A 23,083-nucleotide genomic window follows, 5' to 3' on the forward strand; every position below is an offset into this window, starting at 1 on the left:
TCACATGCTATATACGAATGATTCTTCATCCCAAATACTTTCGAAGAAATCCATTTATTTGGATATTTCCTGCATGTGTTGAGAACATGGCATGAGGAGTATTCTATTATCAACCTTTTAGACTCACATTTTTTGCTTTATAATTCGTTATACTTTACGTAAACGATAAATGTAGTACTTTGAGGTGTCTCAATATAACAAATTCTAATTATGTTTCAGCATCAGGCCAAAAATATATTAGTGCAACAACTGTGATTAGATTAAGGAAACTCATAAGAGGAAAGTAAAGAAAATCAATTCATTTAAAAGTAAGCATTTGCATTTCTTAAACAGAAGCTGATAAAAATCGCCATCACATTAAGCCCTGATAATATACATGCCATGCCCTTGAATACATAGTCATGTCAGTAATATGTTCCCTGGGACTAGAATGCGGCAAATTTTCTCAGTAAATGCGCCACCTAAATTTTTAAGAAAGTGATCAAGGTTACAAATATTATGGGCATGTGGTTGTGAGTGATAAAAGACAGCATCTCTATCTACCCAAGTAATTTTATATTTAATGAACTTGGCATGACATACCTTTGATAATCAACATTGGGAGGAGAAATCACAAGAATTAGGTAGCTCTACCTGATAACAAAGCATATAGCAAATATAAAAGTAACTATGAATGTTCACAAATTAGTTATTATTTTGAAAGAATTTTGTACCATTTTATTTATGTTACTCACCCAACTTTTTGAATATACTTATTTACCACTCAAAGAAACTTTTTAAGTTATATGTGTTGTTATGTCCATGATGTAAACTGTATGCAAATTATCACTATCATTAGTATGAAAATAGTTTTTAACCAAGCTTACCATTGCCTGATTAATTTACAATGCCTGTTATGATAATATTAATGCATAATTCAAGAAAATCTGAAAAAAATCGACAAATTTGTGAAACTCATTCTTAGAATAGCATTGGCGATTTTTCACTTTTCTAAAATGTCACTTCTATGTTTACTAGATATCAAAATTCCTTCATAATCAGAAATTTTTTCAAGCAAATGTTGAATTTTTTGTGTTGCATTGTTTCCATGAAACAGGAGGTATTTTATTTATGTCCTTTCTAAATCTATTTTACTTAAATACCTAAGTGGGAAAAAGTATAATTTCATTGAGTGTTGTACTTAAATATGAATTATTCCCTTACTCCACCCTCATTCAGAGTTCTACCTTCCATATTATGTCAATTTCAAGTTGTTGTTGGTCATTCTAATCTGAAAAAATAATTGGGCAGGAAATTATTGGATATGTCTGACAATGATGATTTTTTGCATAGAAATATATAAACAAATTGGAACTAACCGTGAAGATAAAAGACTGAAGTTATACTATTAATTTTTGAATAAAAGTTTATCATAGGAATAAAGATTTCAATCAAAAGTGAGGAATGGAAATATTTTAGGGATTCATTTAGTAACTTTCAAATTTGGTGTCTTAGCATAAAAATGTATTGTATTATTTGCAAAATGAGTTGAGGTATTTGAATAATGAGGGCGAAGCACAGACTATGATAATACAGGGTACAGCAAAATAAATTCCTTTTTTGAAAGCGTTTTGTGTTTGAAAAAAGGAGGTTATGTTGCCGCACCCTGTACATTGTATTGATTTTCTGGGTTGGCATTCAAATAATATTAGTGAATATTTGCAGAAAATTAATTATTCCAATCAGTTTGATGTCTGTTAAAACCACTAATTTAAACAATGGGAGATTGTAATACATTAATTTCATTCCAGAAATCAAACAATTTCCTGTATATTACTATCATTAAAATGCCACCAACATTTTCAAGATGGTTCAAATGCAGGCGATGAAAACTATAATATTTCCCCTTGAATAAAAAAATCACTTATACCTTTTTTATTGAAGAATATAAGTATATTTTACTAATATATCCTCATTTTTTTATATTTATTTGTGAAATCTGGCATCACACCTTTATAGTGTCTGCCTGATGTAGCTACATGGATGGATTGTAGGCTAAAGAAGATAAGAGGAGGCTATTTAAACAAATCACCTCAGAGGAAATTATTCAATCAAAACATATCCTTTGACCATCATCCAATACAAAAAAACTATGCATGAGATTCAATATATGAGGCCAGTTCTTTCCCCTGTCCCCACCTTCGGAAGTTTCTCAGGAACAGGAATGCCTCTCTCACCATTTGGAATATGAAATTCATTTGCCTCACCTTCTTCCCCTTCCTAGCCAATCAGATTTCAAAGCTCTTTTGTATCACTAGCCTAAGTGGTTCTTACATATCAATTATAGAGATAGTGGAATTACTAAATTCTTTAGCTGAATATTTTGTAGGCCAAAAAAAAGCCTAATTTAGAAAATATAGTGAGATAAATTTATTTCAAACCTATTGGCTGCTTAGTGAGAGGCTGTATCAAGCACTACCTTATTGGTTTTTTCAGCTGTGGGTTCTCTCTCATTCTGGGGTGAGCCAGACCCAGCCACCCCACCTTCCGGCAACTATGTTGTTCCAATGACCAAAATGCATATATCTAATCTGAAGATTCTTAGAGGGCAAGATGATTTTTTTAGAAAAGATCCAAAAGTATTACTGAGGAAAATTAAATAGCTGTTATACTTTAATTAACAAAATCTTATAGGTACTGAAAGCAAATGAATTATTTTGGAGCCTATTTCACAATCAGGAATTTATTTAAAATAATTGGGTAACTAAAGTTTTCATTACAATAATTGAGTGGTAAAAATCATTAGACTAAACTATTTAAAGTCAAAACATATACAGTATAAAATTTCAAGTCCTATTAATCTGAGATTTAACCTGAGGAAGACCATTCTAGGCAATGTCATTTAGCCAGTCACATTTTTTCCAAATAAATGCATTTGTAGTGGTCTACACATATGTGTAGCATCAACTGTCTCAATTTTAACGAATTTCAATTCTGCTCATCTAAATCCAGAAGTAAGAAACTCATAGATAACAATGAAAATGCTGTGTCATTGGTGTGTAGCCTGTATCTCATGATGTACACCTATGTATCAAGCTGTGTGGCTTGCATCTCATTAAACCATTGGTCAAAAGAGGCACACTCTGCATCTTGGATTATTCAAAGGGACAAAAGTATCCTTGGTAGGATGTTCAAAACAGAATTAACTGCCTCTTGCAAAAACTTCTGGGTGGTGTAGAATCCAGGAATTGAAGGCAATCTCAGGACATTCGAAATCTCAGGAAGAGTCAGGGAAATTGATAAAAATACACCTAAAGTCAGGAAATTCCATTGAAAGGATCCAATCATCCTCAGATGTGAGGGTCTCATATATTTTGAGATTAGTTATCTTTTCTTTCTGCTCAAAATGCAAGAACCAGGGTGGATGTGGTAGGAAGACTATCTATATACAACCATAGAATGCCTCTAATGCCATCTCAAGGACATGTGGCAGGGGGTGTAAGCTTATGAGCCATTCTCCTTCTACACGACTAATTCCACTTACACATGACAGCTGCAAAAATGAAGATGATAGAACATTACTCTGAAGAAGAAAAGGATGACATTATGGCTTCCGATGGGAGAAAAGATGCTGTACTATATGCTAAGAAACTTGGAAGCTAAAAGGTTGGATGTTTCGGAAAATGCCCAGAAGAAATTAGATTTCATGGACCGCAAGATTAACAACCTAAATATTTTACAGAAAAAATACAGCCTAACCTAAAGTAGTAATTTCTTCAAATAGTATATTTTTGTTGCTGCCTAGTTGCCATGTGATATTGATCAATTCCTTTAGCCATTATTTTGTATTCTATAGGGACATAAACTTTTATTTACAATGTTAAATACTCTCTATGGAAAGACAAAAATAAGCAATAAGGATTAGCATCTTAGCGGTTAAGCTGTTGCTACCAACCCTCTATATAAACAATTTCATGCAATCTACTATTTTTTATAAACCAAACCAAATTCATTAATATATGTAGTATATTCCATTGGAAGAATATTTTTGTACCCAGTCACTATAATGTGATTTTTATTTCATTTAGTTAGTATTTTCCATTACATTCCATAGCATTTTATATTCAACATTAATATTATTCTTATGTCAAAGTTTATGATAGCACTGCTGAAGAATATCATGTCATGAGCTCAGCTTTGATACTGAGACCGTATTTATTTGTGTTACCAACTATTTCAGAAACCAAGACAATTAAACTTGAACCACTTGGCTTTACCGCATAGAAAAAAAAATTTTTATTTACTACCTAGGTTTCGTTATGGTATAACATCATCAGGTAACATAACCTGATGATGTTATACCATAACGAAACCTGGGTAGTAAATAAAACAATTTTTTCTATGTGGTAAAGCCAAGTGGTTTAATTTCAAGTTCAATATGAAGATATTCCACCAAGTGATGCCAGAAACTGTTTTAAACCAAAACCATGTATTATTTTTTCAAAAATCTACCCAAAGGATCAAATGAATTCAGTGGTTTCAGGCTCATCTTTGTTAAATTTCATGATCACTGATTGAGTAAAAACTTATGAGATATTCACATTACATCTATTAAGATAATGCAAGTTTTGATGCAGAGGCAACATCATCAGGTACCACATTCTCTAATATAGCCAGGTAGCCATCAGGGGAATAAATAGTCCAGCGGGTTGAGCATTGGGCTACAGACTGAAGGGCCTAGGATCAATTCCTGTGGACACTTCTGGGGACCCACAGTTTTAGCCAAGCTGTGTGATTTGTCAGGTACCAGAACTTACTGATAATCCACTGCACAGGGAAAGGAACAGGCCCCCCTACCTGGAGGTATGACCTCCACATGCCATTGGGCTTAGTACCATGTGAATTTTACCCTCACCTCTAAAAGCAACCTTTGGGTTGATAACTTTGGTTGCTGGTTGATACCATCTGAATGTTTTGCCATATATTACATATTATGCTTTGAAAGATGAAATTAAAAACTTAAACGGACAAAAATCACATTAATCAACTCTGAAATTGGTTTGATAAGTGACCGTTGAGCCCACCTGATACTAAAAATTAACTCAGTGGCATGTGACATTCTCTTATCAGAGTTGTGGGGCTAGTTCCTTTCCCTGTGCCACAAGTGGTTTCCCAGGAAGATCTGGCACTTGAAAAATCCACATTTTGAGTAAAGCCAATGGTGCTCTTGGGTACCTATCACTTGAAATTGAACTAGGATCCTCTGGTTAGAGATACAGTGGCTCTGTCCACTGGACTTCTTTATGTGGAATACTTATGCATTACCTTAACTACTCTATACTGATAGACTGATCATAATTTCACTTTGCTTGGAAGCGAAAAGACTGCTAATATGCATTCCAAAATCTGAGGACATGAAAACTTTAGAAAAATTGGAGGAAAGCACTGTAAATCTTGATACAATAGCCTATGTATGATTAGCCTGGGATCTGGGAATAATGTTTAGTAATGGGATTTTCTGCATCTTTTTTCTCGTGTATTTCCATTTCATTTCACTCTTGGATACGCTGTCAAGATTACATACGTACATATAATTGGGATATCATTTTATGAATCAAATTACCAAAATTTTTTTATTTCATCAGGAAACTATAATTAGTGATAGCAACATAGGTAATGCGAACAACATTGTGAAGGAAAGGAAATAATGCTCCATTTGTTATTTTATGTTTGAAGAAATTATATTATTGTATATTTTCATGATCACAGATACATTAAATATGAATTCTGTACGTTTAATTTTAAAGCATGAGAAAGAAAGAGGAGTGCCACATTTGATTTATTTCATAAAAAATAAATGTTTGTTTTTTCATTTGCATTTTTTTACAAAAACAATTTAGATGCTTCAACATTTATTAGAATCAAGAAAGCTGTCAGCAATATTCAGGGGAATCATGCCACCAAACATAAATATTAGGTAATTTCTCACAGCACATGCAGGTATCATTGACTGAAATCAGCAGTAATGTTGCTGAACCTCTGATTTAAAATTTCCAGTGAAACTTCATTAATTTAGACAATATGAATTAAGAGGTGAAGTAGAAAATCAAATGTGAAAGTTTCCATGCCCACTAATAACTAGCCAATTCATTGCTGACATGACATAACCAAGTTTATTAAATGAACAAGGATATATGCATGAATAAAATAGTAAATGCTCGAAATTATCTTTTTGTGAATTCTCCATTATGGAACCAGTGTAATAAGAGCAGAAAAATGCATCATCTTTTAATCTTGTGACCTTGACTTCAAGGTGTGCATACTAACATTATCAGATACAATGGCACTATGCACTGAAATTTTTTACCCAGGTTGAAAGTATTCATAATGGATTTTATTAAGTTTTTGAGCTGAAGTAGCTGAAACATTTCATTACTATGACATCTTGCCATTAGACTTCACCTAAAATCTTTTGTATGGCTCCATAATTAAAATAATATTTTATAATTTACAAGATGTGTTTAGTATGTAATTTTACTTCTACCTACTTCATTAGCAAACCTACTATTTGGGGGTTGGGTTTAATGGAAATTGGACTAATTATAGTCATATTTGGGAAGTTTTAGTTTATAGTGAATTGTTTGGTAGGTAGGTGCTGTATACAGGTATAAGTGGGTCAGCTCTTGGATGAGGGCATCATGGGAGCACTTCCCTTCCTTAAACAAATTTTAATTTACATTTTCCTACTCAATATATGGATGCAAAGGAAGAACCAAGGATGCACATGTATTCATAGCCGCAAGCATTTATCAAATTGTTTTCATTAGATGCCATAGTCATGAATTGCCATTTATGTGCTGCACATTTATCTTTAGGGGTAATGATATGCTGGTTAAGAAGTGACTAATTATGGTACAATGTGAAATATTGACTGTGCATAAGATAAAGATTGTATGAAATTGAATTGTGAAAAAAATGCAAACAATGAAGTGACATTATTTTGAGAATATTTTGTCTGCAATTCCACATGAGTGAGCAAAGAACATACAGTTAGTCATTGTTCAATTTCACTACCTGTTTATGGGGAAAATATATTATTTCAACCTCATATTCACACATGTGCCTTGTTTTCATATCCATGGCATAGAATTTTCATATCAGAGTAGTGGAATGATACAGACATGGAGGTTTCATTTAAGACTGATTTGAGGTAAATAAGTAACCATTGCACGTAATGATATTATGAATGATGGAATCCAAATTGATGAGGTTTCACTCTCTGTAACATACTTATGATGTCCATGATCTTAGAATGACTATGGATAGCCATTAGAGCTGTCAAGCCAGGAGATGACTACATAATTTCCTCAAGAACAACAAAACATCATTGTCTAACGCCATATATAGCCATTTATTCATAAAAAAAATAATTTTGCTAGAAGTCAGCATATAATATTAAATGCTGATAGTTAAATATTTTAATATTACCAATACCATTATTCAAAATAAGGAACAATTTTACAAACTTGGGCAGTGTTTCACAGCTTGTTCATCTAATCTATTGGAAGCTATAGGCCGTTAACCAAATTCAATTGATTAACTAAATGAGGATTGGTAATAATTTCTACACACATTGTGTTGGAAAACTTGTTTATAAAAATAGGCACCAATTCATTTAATATTTCAAGGCATGATACAAAGTTCCATCACATTCTAACAGATATGTAATTAAATAAGCATTCAAAGGCAAAAAAATCATTACACTGAAGAACTTGGGTTCAATTAAATGATAAATACAAAATGATATTTATAAATAGATATGAAATGTGAATAATGTGGAGTCTGGATGAGCTTTCTTCTTAGCTTGAACACATCAGTTATTTAAAAGCAAGTATGTATGCTACCAAAATGTTCATGCAACTCCAGCAATGCTTCAAAGATGAATGTGCACTTGGAAGGACTAACCCAAATCCTCCATCGGAAACATTATCCAAAATGAAGAGTTTTCTCTCCATGCATCATGAACAGCAGTTTCAAAACCATATATATATTTTTCTCTTTTTCTTCACATTTGCAGACAGGCTTGAACAAACCTGATTGCTTTGGTGGCTGTACTCTCTATTTGCCAAAATGAGGCATCCAGGTACTCAGTTATGAACGAACAATGCATCTGTCCATGGAGAAATGCTTCCCATTATACTCTTCATGCCATTGAAATGGCATGAGAGATCATGAATTCACACATATATGCCATAATACCACCCACAAGGAAATGCCACTGGATACAAGGGACGAATTTCATCACATGCAGCCATTGAGTTGCAAACTATGTTGCTGATAGTTTCGTAAGTGGTCGGCAAAGACATTGACAGGTAACTGAAAATAAGAAAAGTAACAGCTGCATCATAAAAGAATTACAATAAAAGGGAACCAAATCAGCAAATTATAAACTTAACACACTAATGAATAGTTAGATACGCGAGAACTTTTATGAATTTGTGAGTTCATCACTTGTGCATTGCAATCAGTTTTACAAAGTAGTGTTTAAATTGGAATGCTAAAAAATCTGACTGAAAATTTTACCTTGGGCTGAAAAAAAATTCAAGAGCTTGTTAAAAACTGTATTCACAATAAAAATAAAAATTAACTCAAAATACTCCTTTGTCTAATATCCTGATCATTGCTGTTGATTAAAGATCTTGGGCTCTTTTATGATTGATGAAATATAAACGTAATTCATGCAGAAAAAACCTATTCATTAGCGAAGGGAAATTTGCTTTTTGGGTTTAATGCTGAAAATGGCAATCAATCTTTTACATATAGGATTTAATTATTTTGTATCTGCTAATTAAGAGATATGCTTTGAGTAGTCTCTAGAAATTATTAGCCATGGCAATCCAAAATGTTTTTTAAGAGCATCTTATTAGTTGAATAGTGTTTGGGCTTAGGTAATAATGCCCTTGAAAATCCTTGCATAAAAATCTGTCAAATGTAGAGCAACATTATTAGTTCTTAAGATTTACCTAATTGATGGAGCTTAATAGATAAACAAAAACAAAAAAAGAAGGATTTTAGCATTTTCACCACCTTAAAAAAATCACTTGGCACATATTCTTACTTGATATATTCCAAATTAAGACCTGAGGAGAGGTCAAATACCAAAAGCATTTTCAGTTATATTATGGAAAGGTGACATTATAGAACCTAGACTATGAGCCAAGGTTTTACCCACCAGATTCATGGACAACTCCTTGAATAATGCCTTCAGACAACATTCAATACATTGGTGGCCACATGTCAGTACCCACTGCACTATCATTATTCATTTCTTTTATAACATTTTCTGCTATTGCATATTTTTAAATAATTACTTTTCAAATATTTATTTCATAATTTATGCCTAGTTCAAATGTTTTTGGCTTTATTTACCATAGTTTTTCAATAAGTCAATAGACTCACTGAATGCCTTTCAATGGTTAAAATCATTTGGTAACTGTGCTCTTTGATGAAGAACTCCCTGAATGATAACGAAACGCTTACTTATAAGCTTCGGCTCAGGGTCAAATATGATCATCAAATTTAAAAATTACAATTTTCTTATATTGAAGAACCTATAAGAACAAACAAAAATAATCATGATTTAAATGTTACATATGTTTCAATGGAGGTTGTTTTGTCATGTCTTTTATAATTAAAAATTAAAAAGAGTTTATGAGAGAAAGTGTAAATGTAGAAAAACAAAAACATTTTAAACATGGTTATTTTGCTGACAACATAGAAGTTATGGCATGGTGGGAAAGGATATGAGGAGAATACTTCTAAATGCAGGAAAATAGATGAAGAAATAAAACATAAAGAGACACAAAACGAATATTATGATCTGTGGCAGAAAGGCAGAAGACAAGCCATTATAAACCTAGAGAAAATAAAAAACTAGGAAAAATGAAAGAATTTTTTTCTTGTATTCTGTTATTTGCTAATTTATCAATGATGGAATAAGCAAAAAGTAAAGAGCAAAATAGACCATGAAAAGAAGACAGTCTATCCAAAGAAAACTGTACTAACCACTAGAAATATAAAGCTGGAAGTAAGAAAGAACTTCATTAAAATTTGTTATAATATAGTAATTTCAAATATCTTTCAATGGCTAAATTATTTTGGTAAGATTGAGGTATGAAAGATAAAAGCAATGGAAAATATCAGACCAGGACCATTAGAAATGCAGTTTCACTTAAAAAATACTAAAGGTCAAATAGACGAATAAATTGCTAACATAAGATTTGCATGAAGTATGATAGAAACGATAGGTGTAAACTGTAAACTAAAAGGAATAAAAGATGGCCTTATCTGATTCAACTCAAGAAATTATGGCCTGATAAATATTACCTTTGCAAGAAGGTCAAACTGGAGGAATTACAGAACAAGATTCCAAATGAGATACATGACACAAATATGACATGTGTCAAAGTGAAGAAGTATGAAAACTTGAGGATACCAGTCAATAGGTGCAATGATTGGAGACCTACATCAAACCAGTCATTAAACTAATTCCCAGTGACAATGAGGTGTAACATTTGTAGCACCGTCAGTACTTTTGGCCAGAACCATTCTCTCTGGTTTTTGGTTACCATAACTATTTAGAATATTTAGGGTTCATTGAGAAAAAGGTTGAGCTATGAAAAAAGAAAGAAGAGAGGTATTTTTTTCAGTTTCAGCATTTCAATACGTTTAGAGATATCATTGGAACGATAAGCCCAAAACATACATTTTTATGTATTTACTGCATACATTGTTCCGGACACAGTAATTTCAAGGCAAGATAATATAAATATAAGCTATTCAATAATAAGAGAAGACAATATTTTTTATCAACCAATCAACTATAATTCTTTGAATTTAATTGGCCAGAGTGCTAGTACTGAAATGTCAACAATTACCCACACATATCAATTCTGTAATCTTCTCGAATAATAACTGGCTTAATGCAATTATTGAGAAATAATTTATATTAAATTTTAAAAATTCTACAGCAGAGAGTATAAATGAAGGCAATAGGAAAAATAAAAAGGCACCCATTTTAGAATATAGATTTAATAGAAGTTCATATTTTTATAATGATTTCATCCTCCAATTGGAAGAGTTCCAATGACAATAAGACATTGGATTTCTTTTCACTGCAAGACTAAGGTCTGGTATGAAAACCAATTCCTAGGCTCTATTAGTAATTTACCCCATCCAAAAACTTAACTTGTACAAATATCTGCCATGAATGCCAACTAGTTGTAAGCTATTAAGTTGGTAACCAGAAAGATTCTTTATTTTCTGCCATTCAGTAAAGAGCCTTTCGGGGAGGTGAGGTAATTTCATTCCATCCATTATCCAGCAGTAATTAGACAGCTCCCATGTTCAACAACTGTCTGGAGTCTTCACATGAATAATGTGTCACGGTTGAGTCCCTGAGTTGAAAAAGAACTGAATAATGATGGTAACATACCTTTTCACTCTGATCACACTTTGGGTTAAGATCTCGTCCGACTGTGCAGCACTGTGGCAATCGCTATGATGATCCATGCCGCTGTGGAGTGGCAGCTCAGAGAGTCACATCCATTGCAGAGTCGTGAATCACAAGTGTAAACTTCCTCTTCGTTAAGGCGGTTCTGGGTCTTCTTGAAGCTGTATGTCACATCCGGCCGGGTGAGGCAATTCCGGTAAAACATTTCAAGCTCCCCTAGGAGTCCATTATAAATGCATAAAAAAGTAGAAGGATAAAAAGTAAAGTGATAAATATTATTAGCAACTCTTTGTCTTGGGCAATGATTAAGGATGAAATTTTATCTACATTTGAGAATAATTATCTCTGATTTTCTTAATGAATCTTTAGCACAACTGCTTTAGCTTATGCATATGGAGAAATCAGATTTATTGGCAAGGATATGCTGGAACTGTTGTAACAAAATTTTTTCTCATAATATTTTCATAAAAATGAATTCCTGTTGTATCTTCTCATTTTTCATCAGGAAATTACACTGCCAGTGAGCAATAATGAAGAAAAAGTAAGCAAGAATTGATGAATTGATAAAAAAAGGTAAGACGATTACCAGGTTATCTCATTGAAATAGGATGCTTTGAGCCATGTTTGAGATACCCTTGTTTTGTGGAGACCTTTGTGCTTCTGAAGGCAGTAGGACTGCATTAAGGCACATGTTGATTTGATGGCACTATGATTTCATGGAATGAATTCCATTGACATCATAAGGCTTGGATTTTTCTGATGGAGTCCAAACAAATTTCCTGGATTTCAATCTGGTATGACCTATTTGGTACACATATCTACAATTGAACCCACCAATCCATAAATATTATGTGGTCTTTACATTACGCAACATGGTAGGGAGAATCTTGTAATATATTGGGAGGAAAACAAAGAAATGTATAATATACATGTATATTCACTAAAAAAGGAAAACCTTACAAGATAGGCTCTAACCACGGTATGCCAAAGAGATACAATTCAAATAAAAGGGTAAGAAATGCTATGAAAGGCCTCACTACAACCTTTTGCTAATGCCAATACAAATATGAATGAGTGGATGTAATTTTTTCACCTAGAAACTTTCGCATTTACTCCTGAGCACTTAGTTCTGGCTGGTAATCCAAACCTCAAACGATTAAAATATTAAAATTTTTAAAATAAACTACTAAGTAATGGGACAATATATTTTGGATATAAATATACCATAAACGCATGGATTGGAAACCAAAATGAAAACTAGAACGTTGGTCAGCAGACACCGGTAACTCATATCCTGCAGTTATAGGCAACCCAAGTCACTTCTAGTCGTTGCACAAAACGAAGGATGAACGCGAAATTAAGGAGTAATAAGTACCATGAAGCAATTAAGTCGTATAAGACACTTATAAGCACTCAATTTATTTACTTAAATTAATACCATGCATACAAAAAATTCAAACAATTGTTTAAGAAATCTAAAATACAAAAAGATAATCTTTTGTCCCAAATAAAATATAAAGATTTAAAAACAGCACACCAAACAAAATGGTTAATCCAAAATTAAAATTATTTTAATTTCCTCAAAGATGAAAAAAGTAAAAAAATCAAAACCTTGGCTTCCTAAATGCTCCGCGTACACAGTAGTAATGGAAAAAACAATATTATCTTCATCCTTGCTAATCGATTTTGAAGTCTTCTCTACTTGGGTTACTATTTCCCTTAAGATGGCCAGAAAAATATATAAAATTAATTGCTTCAGTATCTTCTTCGAATTATAGTTTACTCCTTCTCACGTAAGATTTATTCCCGCTAACCTAATTTTATGGCCGCATTGCCGAAAATGTAAAATGTCAGTACTATAAGGACAGGTAAGGAAATAGGATTAGAGAACTGCTAAAACAATGCAATCTTCATATTGAAAACTCGTGATGATGATTTCCGGTATGACGGATTGAAAAACAACCTAATTAATTTCATAAATTATCAATTAATAATAATTATGAAATGTCGTAACATTGCATTCTCCCAGTTAATAGTGCATATTTTAAGATGAATTCTAACCGATTTAAAATTTTTCTCCAAAAAGGAATTTTTCTGCGGACTTAAAGTTTGGCGTAAGAACTGATATGATGAACCAGCGTGATCGAGGCTTCAATACACAGTATGGACGTTAGTGTTGCGAAACCACTAAGTAGTCGACAATGGAGTGCAACTATCCAAATCGCCAATTCTATAACTTCAATAAATTGAATTTGGCTGCAACTTCATTAATCGGTACTTTTATTGGCTCTTGAATTGATTCGCCTAATTTATTGTGTATGTACTATTAGAATCACCGCACTAATTATTTCACTGATTTTTATTTATTCCACAGATATGGATCGTTTAAGTTAAACGAAACAAAGTTGTCATTTATAATAGTGTGGATATACTCGTAGAGCTAAATGAAAGACAATATCCCCGACTGCTGATGGTGATCGACCGGTTTCAACCGAAAAACTCATTTCATTGTCTCAATCCTCAGGAAAAGTTTGGAAAATGAAATTTTCGAGACAGTAATTAGTTTCTCCAGACAACGTGCTGACTACGGTGAGTGAATAGGGAGTGGAGTGGAATGGAGCGAGAGGCTGAACTGTTAAGGAAAGGTGGAGTCGAGGTGATCTGAGAAAAAATGAGAAGGGTGAAGGGAAGAGTTTAGCAATGAGAGGCAACTGAGGCACAAAATGCACCTGCGTACAAAATATTGATTCGAGACAAACTTTAACGAGATAAAGTTTTGGAAAAAATAATCGATATAATAGGGGTCATCGACCGACGGCATCATCATTCCTTCGCGTCACTATTAACCAATTTATTTTGAAGCCCTAATAATTTCAAATAATATTTGTGATTATGCTACATTTAGATAATACACAGATTATGCCTTCCCAGTACTAAGGCTAAGTATTCTAACTCTAAATAAAATAAATTGAAAGAAAAGAATTATGCACCGTCATATCAATTATTTTCGATTTTAGCAGTTTTTAAATCATTCAGTAGATAAAGTAACATCGTTGTAGTGGGCAAAACGACTTATGGTGGTATTCAAAAATTTTTTTGAGCGAGGTTTGCAGAAAGTAATCAAACAAAAATGGCTATTTTAATGAGTAAATCAAATTAAAGGTGGAATGAAACTATATTAATACCACGGCCAATGCCCGATTAACTCAGTCAAGTTTCAATTAACTCCTTTTTTTAGGTTGGATTTGTTGAATAACTGCTCGGGTGTATGAGAACTGTCTTTAAACGAACCATTTTGAAAGCATTGAGCTGAAATTCTATAGGCATGAATAATCATTTTCGCCCCCGACATGGGAGCGATTTTATGGGGTACGATAAGCCTCGCTCCTGCGCTCCTGGCCCTTTGAAAAGAATACATGAAAATTGTCTCACGATAACCAACTATTAGAATACAGAGACTGTTTTAGTCATCCTATAGTCCTTATATAATCAGCTCCCGATCTTGATTATTCTGAAATAGCTCTTCTATTCCAGCGTTGACGTTTCGGGGTGAATAGGAAGTATTTAATAAGACAACACGTAGCCCATCATTCACCGGCTCGCCATCCCTCATTTAAGAGACTGTTTTATATACTATCTCTCAGCTAATAGTGCAGTTAAAGGCGAGTCATGAATGAAGTCGAAAGGAGTTCATGTGAAAATGGACCTGTATTCGAGGAAATCTGAGAATTCTTTTAAAGCCAGGTAGTGGTCTGTGATTCATCGCTTATGTGTAAGGTTGTAGAGCTCAAAGTAAGTTCAATTTCAACTTCTGGAAGCTTGCCGCTGTCTGTTTTCTGTTTACTTGCTAATTTTAGTCATTCTTTGTTAAGTTACTTCCATTATTTTCTTAAACCTTTTACAAATTTATATGTTTAAGTCCTCGATTCACAACCTTTAACTGTAACTTAACGTGACTGCCCGATGATAGTTAGGCTTCCATAAGGGCTGATGGTGAAGTGATGTTCATTCTAATCTCAATAATAGATTTTCATATAAACAAATAAACGAAAAATTATAGTAAAATCACGGACAATGTAAGTTAATTTTTCCAACTGTCAAATACAAATATTTTAATCGAAAGACTAAATATTACACATCACAACAAAGTTTGAAAAAAAATTGTAACTATATAACTAAATTTCGGGTTTACGAGACCGGTATTACTATTTTATGCTAGCTGAATATAAATACAAGGTTATTTTATCATTTGGTGTGCTATTAAGCAATATTAGCGCTTTTAAAAACAGTGCAAATTGGTTCTTGCGAATATAGAACACAGACACTTGTTATGCGAATAACCAGATATGAATGAAAAATCTTCTTGTACTCTTAACACAAGATTAGCAGTACAAGGGATTGCATGAATCAACCAAAGTGAATGACGAACCATGTCTAATCAATGGGCCATGAAAGGTTTATGAACTATGGCCACGGGCAGTAATTAGCAAGCAGGTTTATTTGTTGCATAAAAGTTAAATTATAAACTGTAGTAAAAAGTGGCACGCAGGCTAATTTTGGACGATTCATCGTGGATGAATATCCATACAACGTTTAACTACACTTTTAAAATCCAACTTTGTACCCATAACTGGGTACTTTCTTTAGCTATTTATCCATATTTATGTACCGTCGTCCTTTATTTCTCTCATTCCATTAAGTTTTTCAACAAATGATCTGCACGTTAAGTAATTATATTAACTTAAACACTAGCAACACAACTTGGCTTACATTGTGAACAATGTTTACCTGTAATTTGTAGAGAGAGAATGCAAACAATGAGTTGAGCGAGGCGCTAGCAAAGGATTTGTGAGAATTGAACCGGGTGAACGCGCTCGCAGGTGAGCGATAGATATTTCGATGCCGACGCAGGAATTTCTTAGGTCCTCGGGGTCTCTCGATTCACTTCGTCGGACCCAGACGGAGAGATCACCTCTTCGAGGGGAAATGTGTTTATACAGCCTCGAGGAAGCGTCGCTCACGCAGTCAATCGCCGGGGGTGAATGGGGGGGGGAGTAAGGAGTGCTTCTCACCGTTCCCGTCGGTCATCTTGACGATCTCGCATCCACGGTCGCAGCCCGCCGTCCGAGTTCTCGTCGGGTCGAACCTCTCCCACGAGCACGTGTCGTTTCCGAGTTGCCACCACTCGGGATCCTCCATCGTTGAATTCTCGCTGCTACCCTCGTGTGCCTGAACCACCTCATACGGATTGAAGCTGCACACGTAGCACTCGATCTCGGCGCTACCTGCAGGACAGCGAGTGATTTCACAGACAATTAACAAAGGTCAGTGTTTTTTCCCCATTCTTTTGGTTGAGGTTGTGAGGACTCCAGGGCAAAAAAATGGAGGCTATCCTAAGAATGCACAATTTCCAACAAATTCAAAAGAGGAAACGGCCACCATAATGAGAGCGAACGGAGTGGAATGCAAATTTGTTATTCACAGCAAAAATACAATAACAGCCCTTCCGACTTGCTCATTTAGGTCTACCAATGATTTGCTGAAATTACGCACAGGTGTGATGTGAATTGAATTTGTATGGGCAGCCCATAATTTTACCAATGATGACGATTTATTTGAGTGATTGATTTTATTGATAGATTAAATTTTAATTTATTGATGAAACATATAAAAAAAATTGGCGAAAATCTTGACTTCAAAAAACCAATTTTGCGGAAGAGTAAAGCATTTTTTCAGGACAGACAAATGCGATTATAGTACTAACTTATAGGTAGATATTGTTCTCCAACGCAAGTCAACTAGAGCCATTTTATATTGAATTTGACAGTTATTTTTGTTATATGCTATCGAATTCACATGTAGCAGAAGAGGATTTGCAATTTGAACAATATATTTCCTAGGGCATTATTTTGGTGGGTGTAAACTGATGAAGTCCATTGGGCCACTTACGATAGGTGGTTAGGATGAATAAGGGAGAAGAGGAAGACTGTTGAGAAATCCAATAGCCAACTCTCGATAAAAGATGTCAATGGGATCACCCTTAGCGCCTGGACGACTGAAGAGTGAGCTGCACCAGAAGTGCTCTTGACGAAACACAAAAGTATGCATTGAGTTTCTATAAAAAGTGACCACCTGGAATTTAATCTGAGACTTTGAGCTCGGGACGACAGCCAGTGTACGTTGCATTGAGTAAGGTGGAAAATAAACATAGTTCAACGCGAAAAACGCCATTAGTCATACAAACAAAACAATTTCTAAATGATAAACCTCGGCACCGGAGATCAGTGTTTCCCTTCAAGTTTGCATTTGATTGTACCAGAGCGGAATACGGTAATGAGGGGATACTTTTGTTCAATATCTGAAGAGGAACTGGTAGGTGTACTTAATTACTGTTTTGTCGTTTACAATAAAACAGCAGCATTAAACATTTGCAAAACAACCTAAGTATTTGCTATCATTACTTTTTCTTATATTTATGTAACTTTCTGAAATGTTACTCACCAGAAAAAAATTTAAGCGAGTGTAGATGTGACGAGAAGTAACTTCCTCCACGGGGAAGGAATATCGAATAACCAAGCAAACTTGGGTGTTCTGTATATTTATAAAAGTCTTAGTCTGTTGTCCGTTCTCTTCGTGTACAGTGGATTTCCCAACCTAATTCCTTCAGTATGTCCGTCACACCGACTCCTCATAGCAATTTTTAAAAATCCTGCGGCTTTTATCGGAACCTTTTCCAATTCTTTAATTAACTTTATCATCCAAGGATCCCATAGACTTTTCGGGTATTCATGTGCGGTCTAAGTTAAGTGGATTGACACCCCTCGTTAACCTAATACCACCTCCTATTCCATAATCCTTCCAACCCCCTCCCAAACCGTCAACACCTTCCCTCAACCCTCCCTCATTTACGAATGGTACACGAGACTAAGCTTTCTATTTGACCACCTGAAGATGACGCTATGCGTCAAAACCTAGATCGTCAATAAAAGATACATGGACATTCGAAGTAACTACCTAAGTCATCCAAGGATCACTTCCACAAAGTAAGACTGACAGAATTCTAAACGTAACATTAATTGGCATTGGCTATAATTCACTGTTTGAAAAACACTGCCAGTGAATATGTACGGGGAAAAAGCTCGGAGATAGACGAAGATTTTAAACTAATTACATATGCTGCAACTTCATACCAATGTAAAGAGGAGCTAATTTATTCCCTCTACGTCAACGTTAAACTCGTACTATTTACATTTGTATAGCAGTTTAAGTCGTGCAAGCTCAAAAGTGAATCCAGATCCAGGATTTTCTGCGACGACGTGGCGATTTCTGTTCGTTCATTACGAATTTCCACGGACCGGCAACTTATCTCTGCATCTTGTTTAGTTCCTAAATTGGGCATTTCTGCGCAGGCTCCCGAATTCTCGACGTGTACGCCAGGTGTGGCCTAAACGACGCGAAATGACACATCTCCTTGTCTTTCGCTCGATTATTTCCTTTCCATTCGTTTGATACATACTCGTTTCTTGTAGTTCCGCAGATGTGCCTAACGTATTTTGTCCCATGTTATGCCCTTCATTAGTGACATAAAGAGTTAGATAGTAAGTTTAAAAAATAAAAGAAACTCAACTGAAACCATTTCTTTGCCGAGGACCCTAGGAAAAAAATTAAAAAAAAACATGATGACCCGGGAAGAGTAGAGAGAAAATGGGGAAAAATATTAAAAGCCGATTAATAGAAACTGCCAAAAACTGTTAGAAAACTCTAAGAGGAAGCCTTGAATCACAGCTGAAAATAAAGGCGTTGAATGAAGTGAGACAAATATTTAAGGACTTGAGGAATGAAGAGGGCCAGGGAATTAATGTTGTGAAAGTGCATAGGAGTTAATAAATTAGAAGACCGGGAAAGATAGTAAAATTGACCTATGTGAAGAGGCACCAAACGGCCCGATATGTAGTAAAATTGAAGCCGTCAATGCGATAGCGAAAAATCAATTCCAGGAATACGGTGTATAATACACTACGATTAGACTAAATGACAGGAAAATTTTAAGTAAAGTTGAATATGGAAGGATACGAAAGAAATAAGTGTTAAAATTTTATCATAGGATATGTATGAGTTTTTTAAATTTTAATGATAGATAGCGCAGTTGTGCCAGGGTTCGACTTTCAAAATCAAGGCAACCCCAAAACAGGATTCCCTCTGGATTATCTATATATAAATTCCAATTTTGTAATATTGAATATTTCCATTCAAATTTTATGATTATAATTCCAATTATGGTGGAATACAAATATTATTTTTATTATTATATTTGGTGCATTTTTTAGTACAAAAACAACCCCAGCGAAAACGTAATCACAGAGAAGAAAGACGTTGATGAAGACAATAAAGAAGACACTATACCGAGAACGGAATTCGATACAGCAGTTGAGGGACCTGCGCGTAAACAAGCCCCCCGAATCGATAATATTGCCCCCGAGCTTATTTAAAAAATGCTAGAGGGAAAGCTTAAACGAAACTGCACAAAAACATCTGTGATATGTACGAATGGAAAAATACCGATGAACTTCCAGGTGTACATGATTATCCTTATTCTCATGAAATACGGCAATTAAATGCAAATGCTTTCGACCTATAAGCTCGACTTCTCATGCATAGGAAATCTTGACGAGAATTATCCACAGATGGATGGAACGTGAAACAGAAGTGATCGACCTAAAACATTTTGGATTTCGGAAATGCAGGGGAATAAGGGAAACCATTTTGACTTTCATAGAAGAGAGAATTGGAAAGCACCAAGGTCAAGGGCCATTCATTATACCCGCACGTTATCTGCAGATCTCGAAAAAGCAGTTGATGATGTCGAATGAAATGAAATACTTCTCAAGATGACGGGCATAGGAGTTTCTTAAAATAATGACATATTAACTCATACCTTTATAAATACCAGGTCGCAAAGAAGCAAGAGCAATTAAAGAAGCAAGACAATGACGTAAAATCTCACCCGTAATACACATAACCTAGAATAGGTAGAAAAAAAGTGAAATCATTTATTTGAAAACAATTATTTTGTCGACGAAGCTGAATGCTTTGGCTGTGGTTCTGGAATAAATTCTCACATCTTAGAGAGAGAAATGAAGAGGTATTACCAGAAAGTAAATAGGAAATCACGATAAGAGAAAAAGAAGGTAATACGAGTAATCTACTGAGAATTCAGATCCTGGAAGAGCCTTGTTATTAGGTAAGAAGAATCCTCAACGATGGAAGAAGCGAGACGAAAACAATTCGTTTAAAAGCCCAAAAAAATGAAGTAATTTAGCTAAGGAACACAAGTCAGGAATCGAAAAAGCCCCTCATTAAAACGTACATATCCATAGCATTGGGTGTAGAGAAGGATGGAAAAGGGAGAAGTGAACTGGAAGAAAAAACAACAAGGACGTACTAGGTATGGTGGGGGAGGAGTGGGGACTGTTGAGAAAAATTCAAAGGAGGCAGGAAAGATGGATGTAGAGCACTTTGATTGGCAGTGGAATGTTGAAGACTGTGATAGAGAGGAGAATATTAGGCAAACAAAGAAGGGGTAGGAATAGGATAGGTATGTTGGACGGAATGAAGGGAGGAAGTATTTGGAATTTAAGATGGGGTTGTCGTAGTGTCGGATGCCAGGTTGTGTTTTCTGAGTAGAGGTAAGGAAAAGCATCATTGTATATTAGTGTGTCCATCCAAAACATTCCTTAACCGTTAGATTACCGATAGTAATAATCCTTCGCATGATCCTATGTAGTAAGTAGTATGTCATGGGTAATAACAGAGGCAGAGAAGGGGAGATTTAAAGCATTGGCACATTGACGCAACATTATAGTAATAATGAAGACCAAGACCACACGAACGAATGGGATAACCAACGAATAGGTTCTACAAAGAGAGGAAGCTTAAATTGAAGATTTGAAAAAAAAATGGAGTTCCTAATCTGGAAAATTGTATGACGGGATTCTTGAAATAATTGAAGATATTAAATTTTGTTTTAGTTAAATCTAAATCTACATAAATAGCGCGATCCACCAAAAAGGAGTGTGGCAGGGGTCGCAAGCACCAAATAGACAAATACCGAAGTCAGGGTAATATTCGGTTAATTAATACTTGGCCAATGCAGTATCCGTTGTGAGAAGAGAGAAATCCATTTTACATGCAAAAAAATTCCCATTTCGTAATATCACCTTATTAAGAAGATCCGTGAGAAAAATATCAGAAATGCTCCTGCCAGCGCAAAAGTGCGTCGGTCAATTATTTACCTTTACACCAATATACCAAATAGCCAAAGATCACCTCAATTAGTGTAAGTAATCCCACTACTATAATGTTTTAGAGACTATTTCTCGTTTTTCCCGTCAATACAAAGTGCGTTTGACTGAGAATAGAAAGGGCATGATTGTTAAAACAAACAAACAATAATTTGATTTATTCAGGGTCCAATGAACAAAGATTTGGAAATTATTACATACATAAAATTTGTTTTGAATCCATTTCATGGAGTTAATTATCATTTGACATGATCAAACACAGTTTCAGATGTTATTCTTACCTTTTTGAAAACAGACTCCCGCTAAAATGGCCGCATAAAATAGATAGATGATGCAACCAGATCGCGAACAAAGTTCGGCCGCCATGTTGGCTGAGCACCCTAACAAACAAAAAAAATCCTCATTAGCACACATGAATCATTTTGTGAACAGCATGAGGCATAAAATGAACTATGTAGATTTGATATATTATATAGAAGTTTATGTACTTCGACAAGCTGGGATTCTAATCTTTAGATCCCCTAAGATGCATTTAGATATTTGAATTCATATTATCTCATAATTTCTCATTTACATCTAAATCAAAAAGCCGTGAAACACACACAAGAGAGCAAATACGCACATCACATACGGCAGAGATCGTTCGTTGACTCGTGCTTCTTTAACTAAGCGTCTAATCAAGAACTTGAAGAATTAAATCTTTTTTGACATAAAAAGGTGGAATAGGAAAACATGGACAAACATCAACGAAAAGGGCGTGGAGAAAAAACAAGCGTTTTACCATGGATATATGAAGCATGGTTATTAGGGGTTCATTTACTTCTCTGGCACAATTAGGAAAAAAAAAATTCGCGGAGAACGGAAACGACTTCTCCACAAGGATTTTCCGTCCTTTCCGAAAGCGGCATCGTTCTCGGTTCGCGCGCGGAGAAAAAAATTCTCGGCCGCTCCAGGCCAGGGACATTATTCACGGGAGCTTGGGCTCAGTTTTTAAGGACCCCCTCCACCCACCCGCGAGTCAAGTCGCTCCGCGTAGACGTGGGCACATGAGCGAGCGGGACGGGAGGAGGGAGGGTGGAAGGAACAGGCATGGAGTAAAACAAAATCCACCGAATGCGGGGTAGAGTGATGGTGGGGATCATCGGCCGTGCTCCGGCGCGAAGAGGGATAGGAGGACAAGAAGAAAAGAGGTAGAAAGAGAGAGAGGAAAGAGTTGAGGGAGACGGGAGAGGAAATTCTGGTGAACCCGAACGACACACGACAGTGCTACTACGCCCAAGGGAGCGGGTCG

At 35.0% G+C, this 23,083-nt stretch overlaps 1 protein-coding gene across 1 annotated transcript in view; it reads right to left on the minus strand.

Annotated features, from left to right (window-relative positions):
- Positions 1-5,824: 5,824 nt before the first annotated feature.
- The window catches only part of LOC139690887 (uncharacterized), a 97,771-nt gene continuing 80,512 nt past the window's right edge, over positions 5,825-23,083 (minus strand). The window contains exons 3-6 of the mRNA XM_071588505.1: positions 22,074-22,172; positions 16,564-16,776; positions 11,474-11,707; positions 5,825-8,355 (exon numbers count right to left, since the gene is read on the minus strand). Coding sequence (XP_071444606.1) covers positions 11,499-11,707; positions 16,564-16,776; positions 22,074-22,158 — 507 coding nt within the window. The 5' untranslated portion in view covers positions 22,159-22,172 and the 3' untranslated portion in view covers positions 5,825-8,355; positions 11,474-11,498. The remainder of the gene's footprint in view (positions 8,356-11,473; positions 11,708-16,563; positions 16,777-22,073; positions 22,173-23,083) is intronic.

The sequence above is a fragment of the Hetaerina americana genome, unplaced genomic scaffold, assembly GCF_022747635.1.
Source record: "Hetaerina americana unplaced genomic scaffold, ioHetAmer1.1.p SCAF_3, whole genome shotgun sequence".
Taxonomy (NCBI): Eukaryota; Metazoa; Arthropoda; class Insecta; order Odonata; family Calopterygidae; genus Hetaerina; species Hetaerina americana.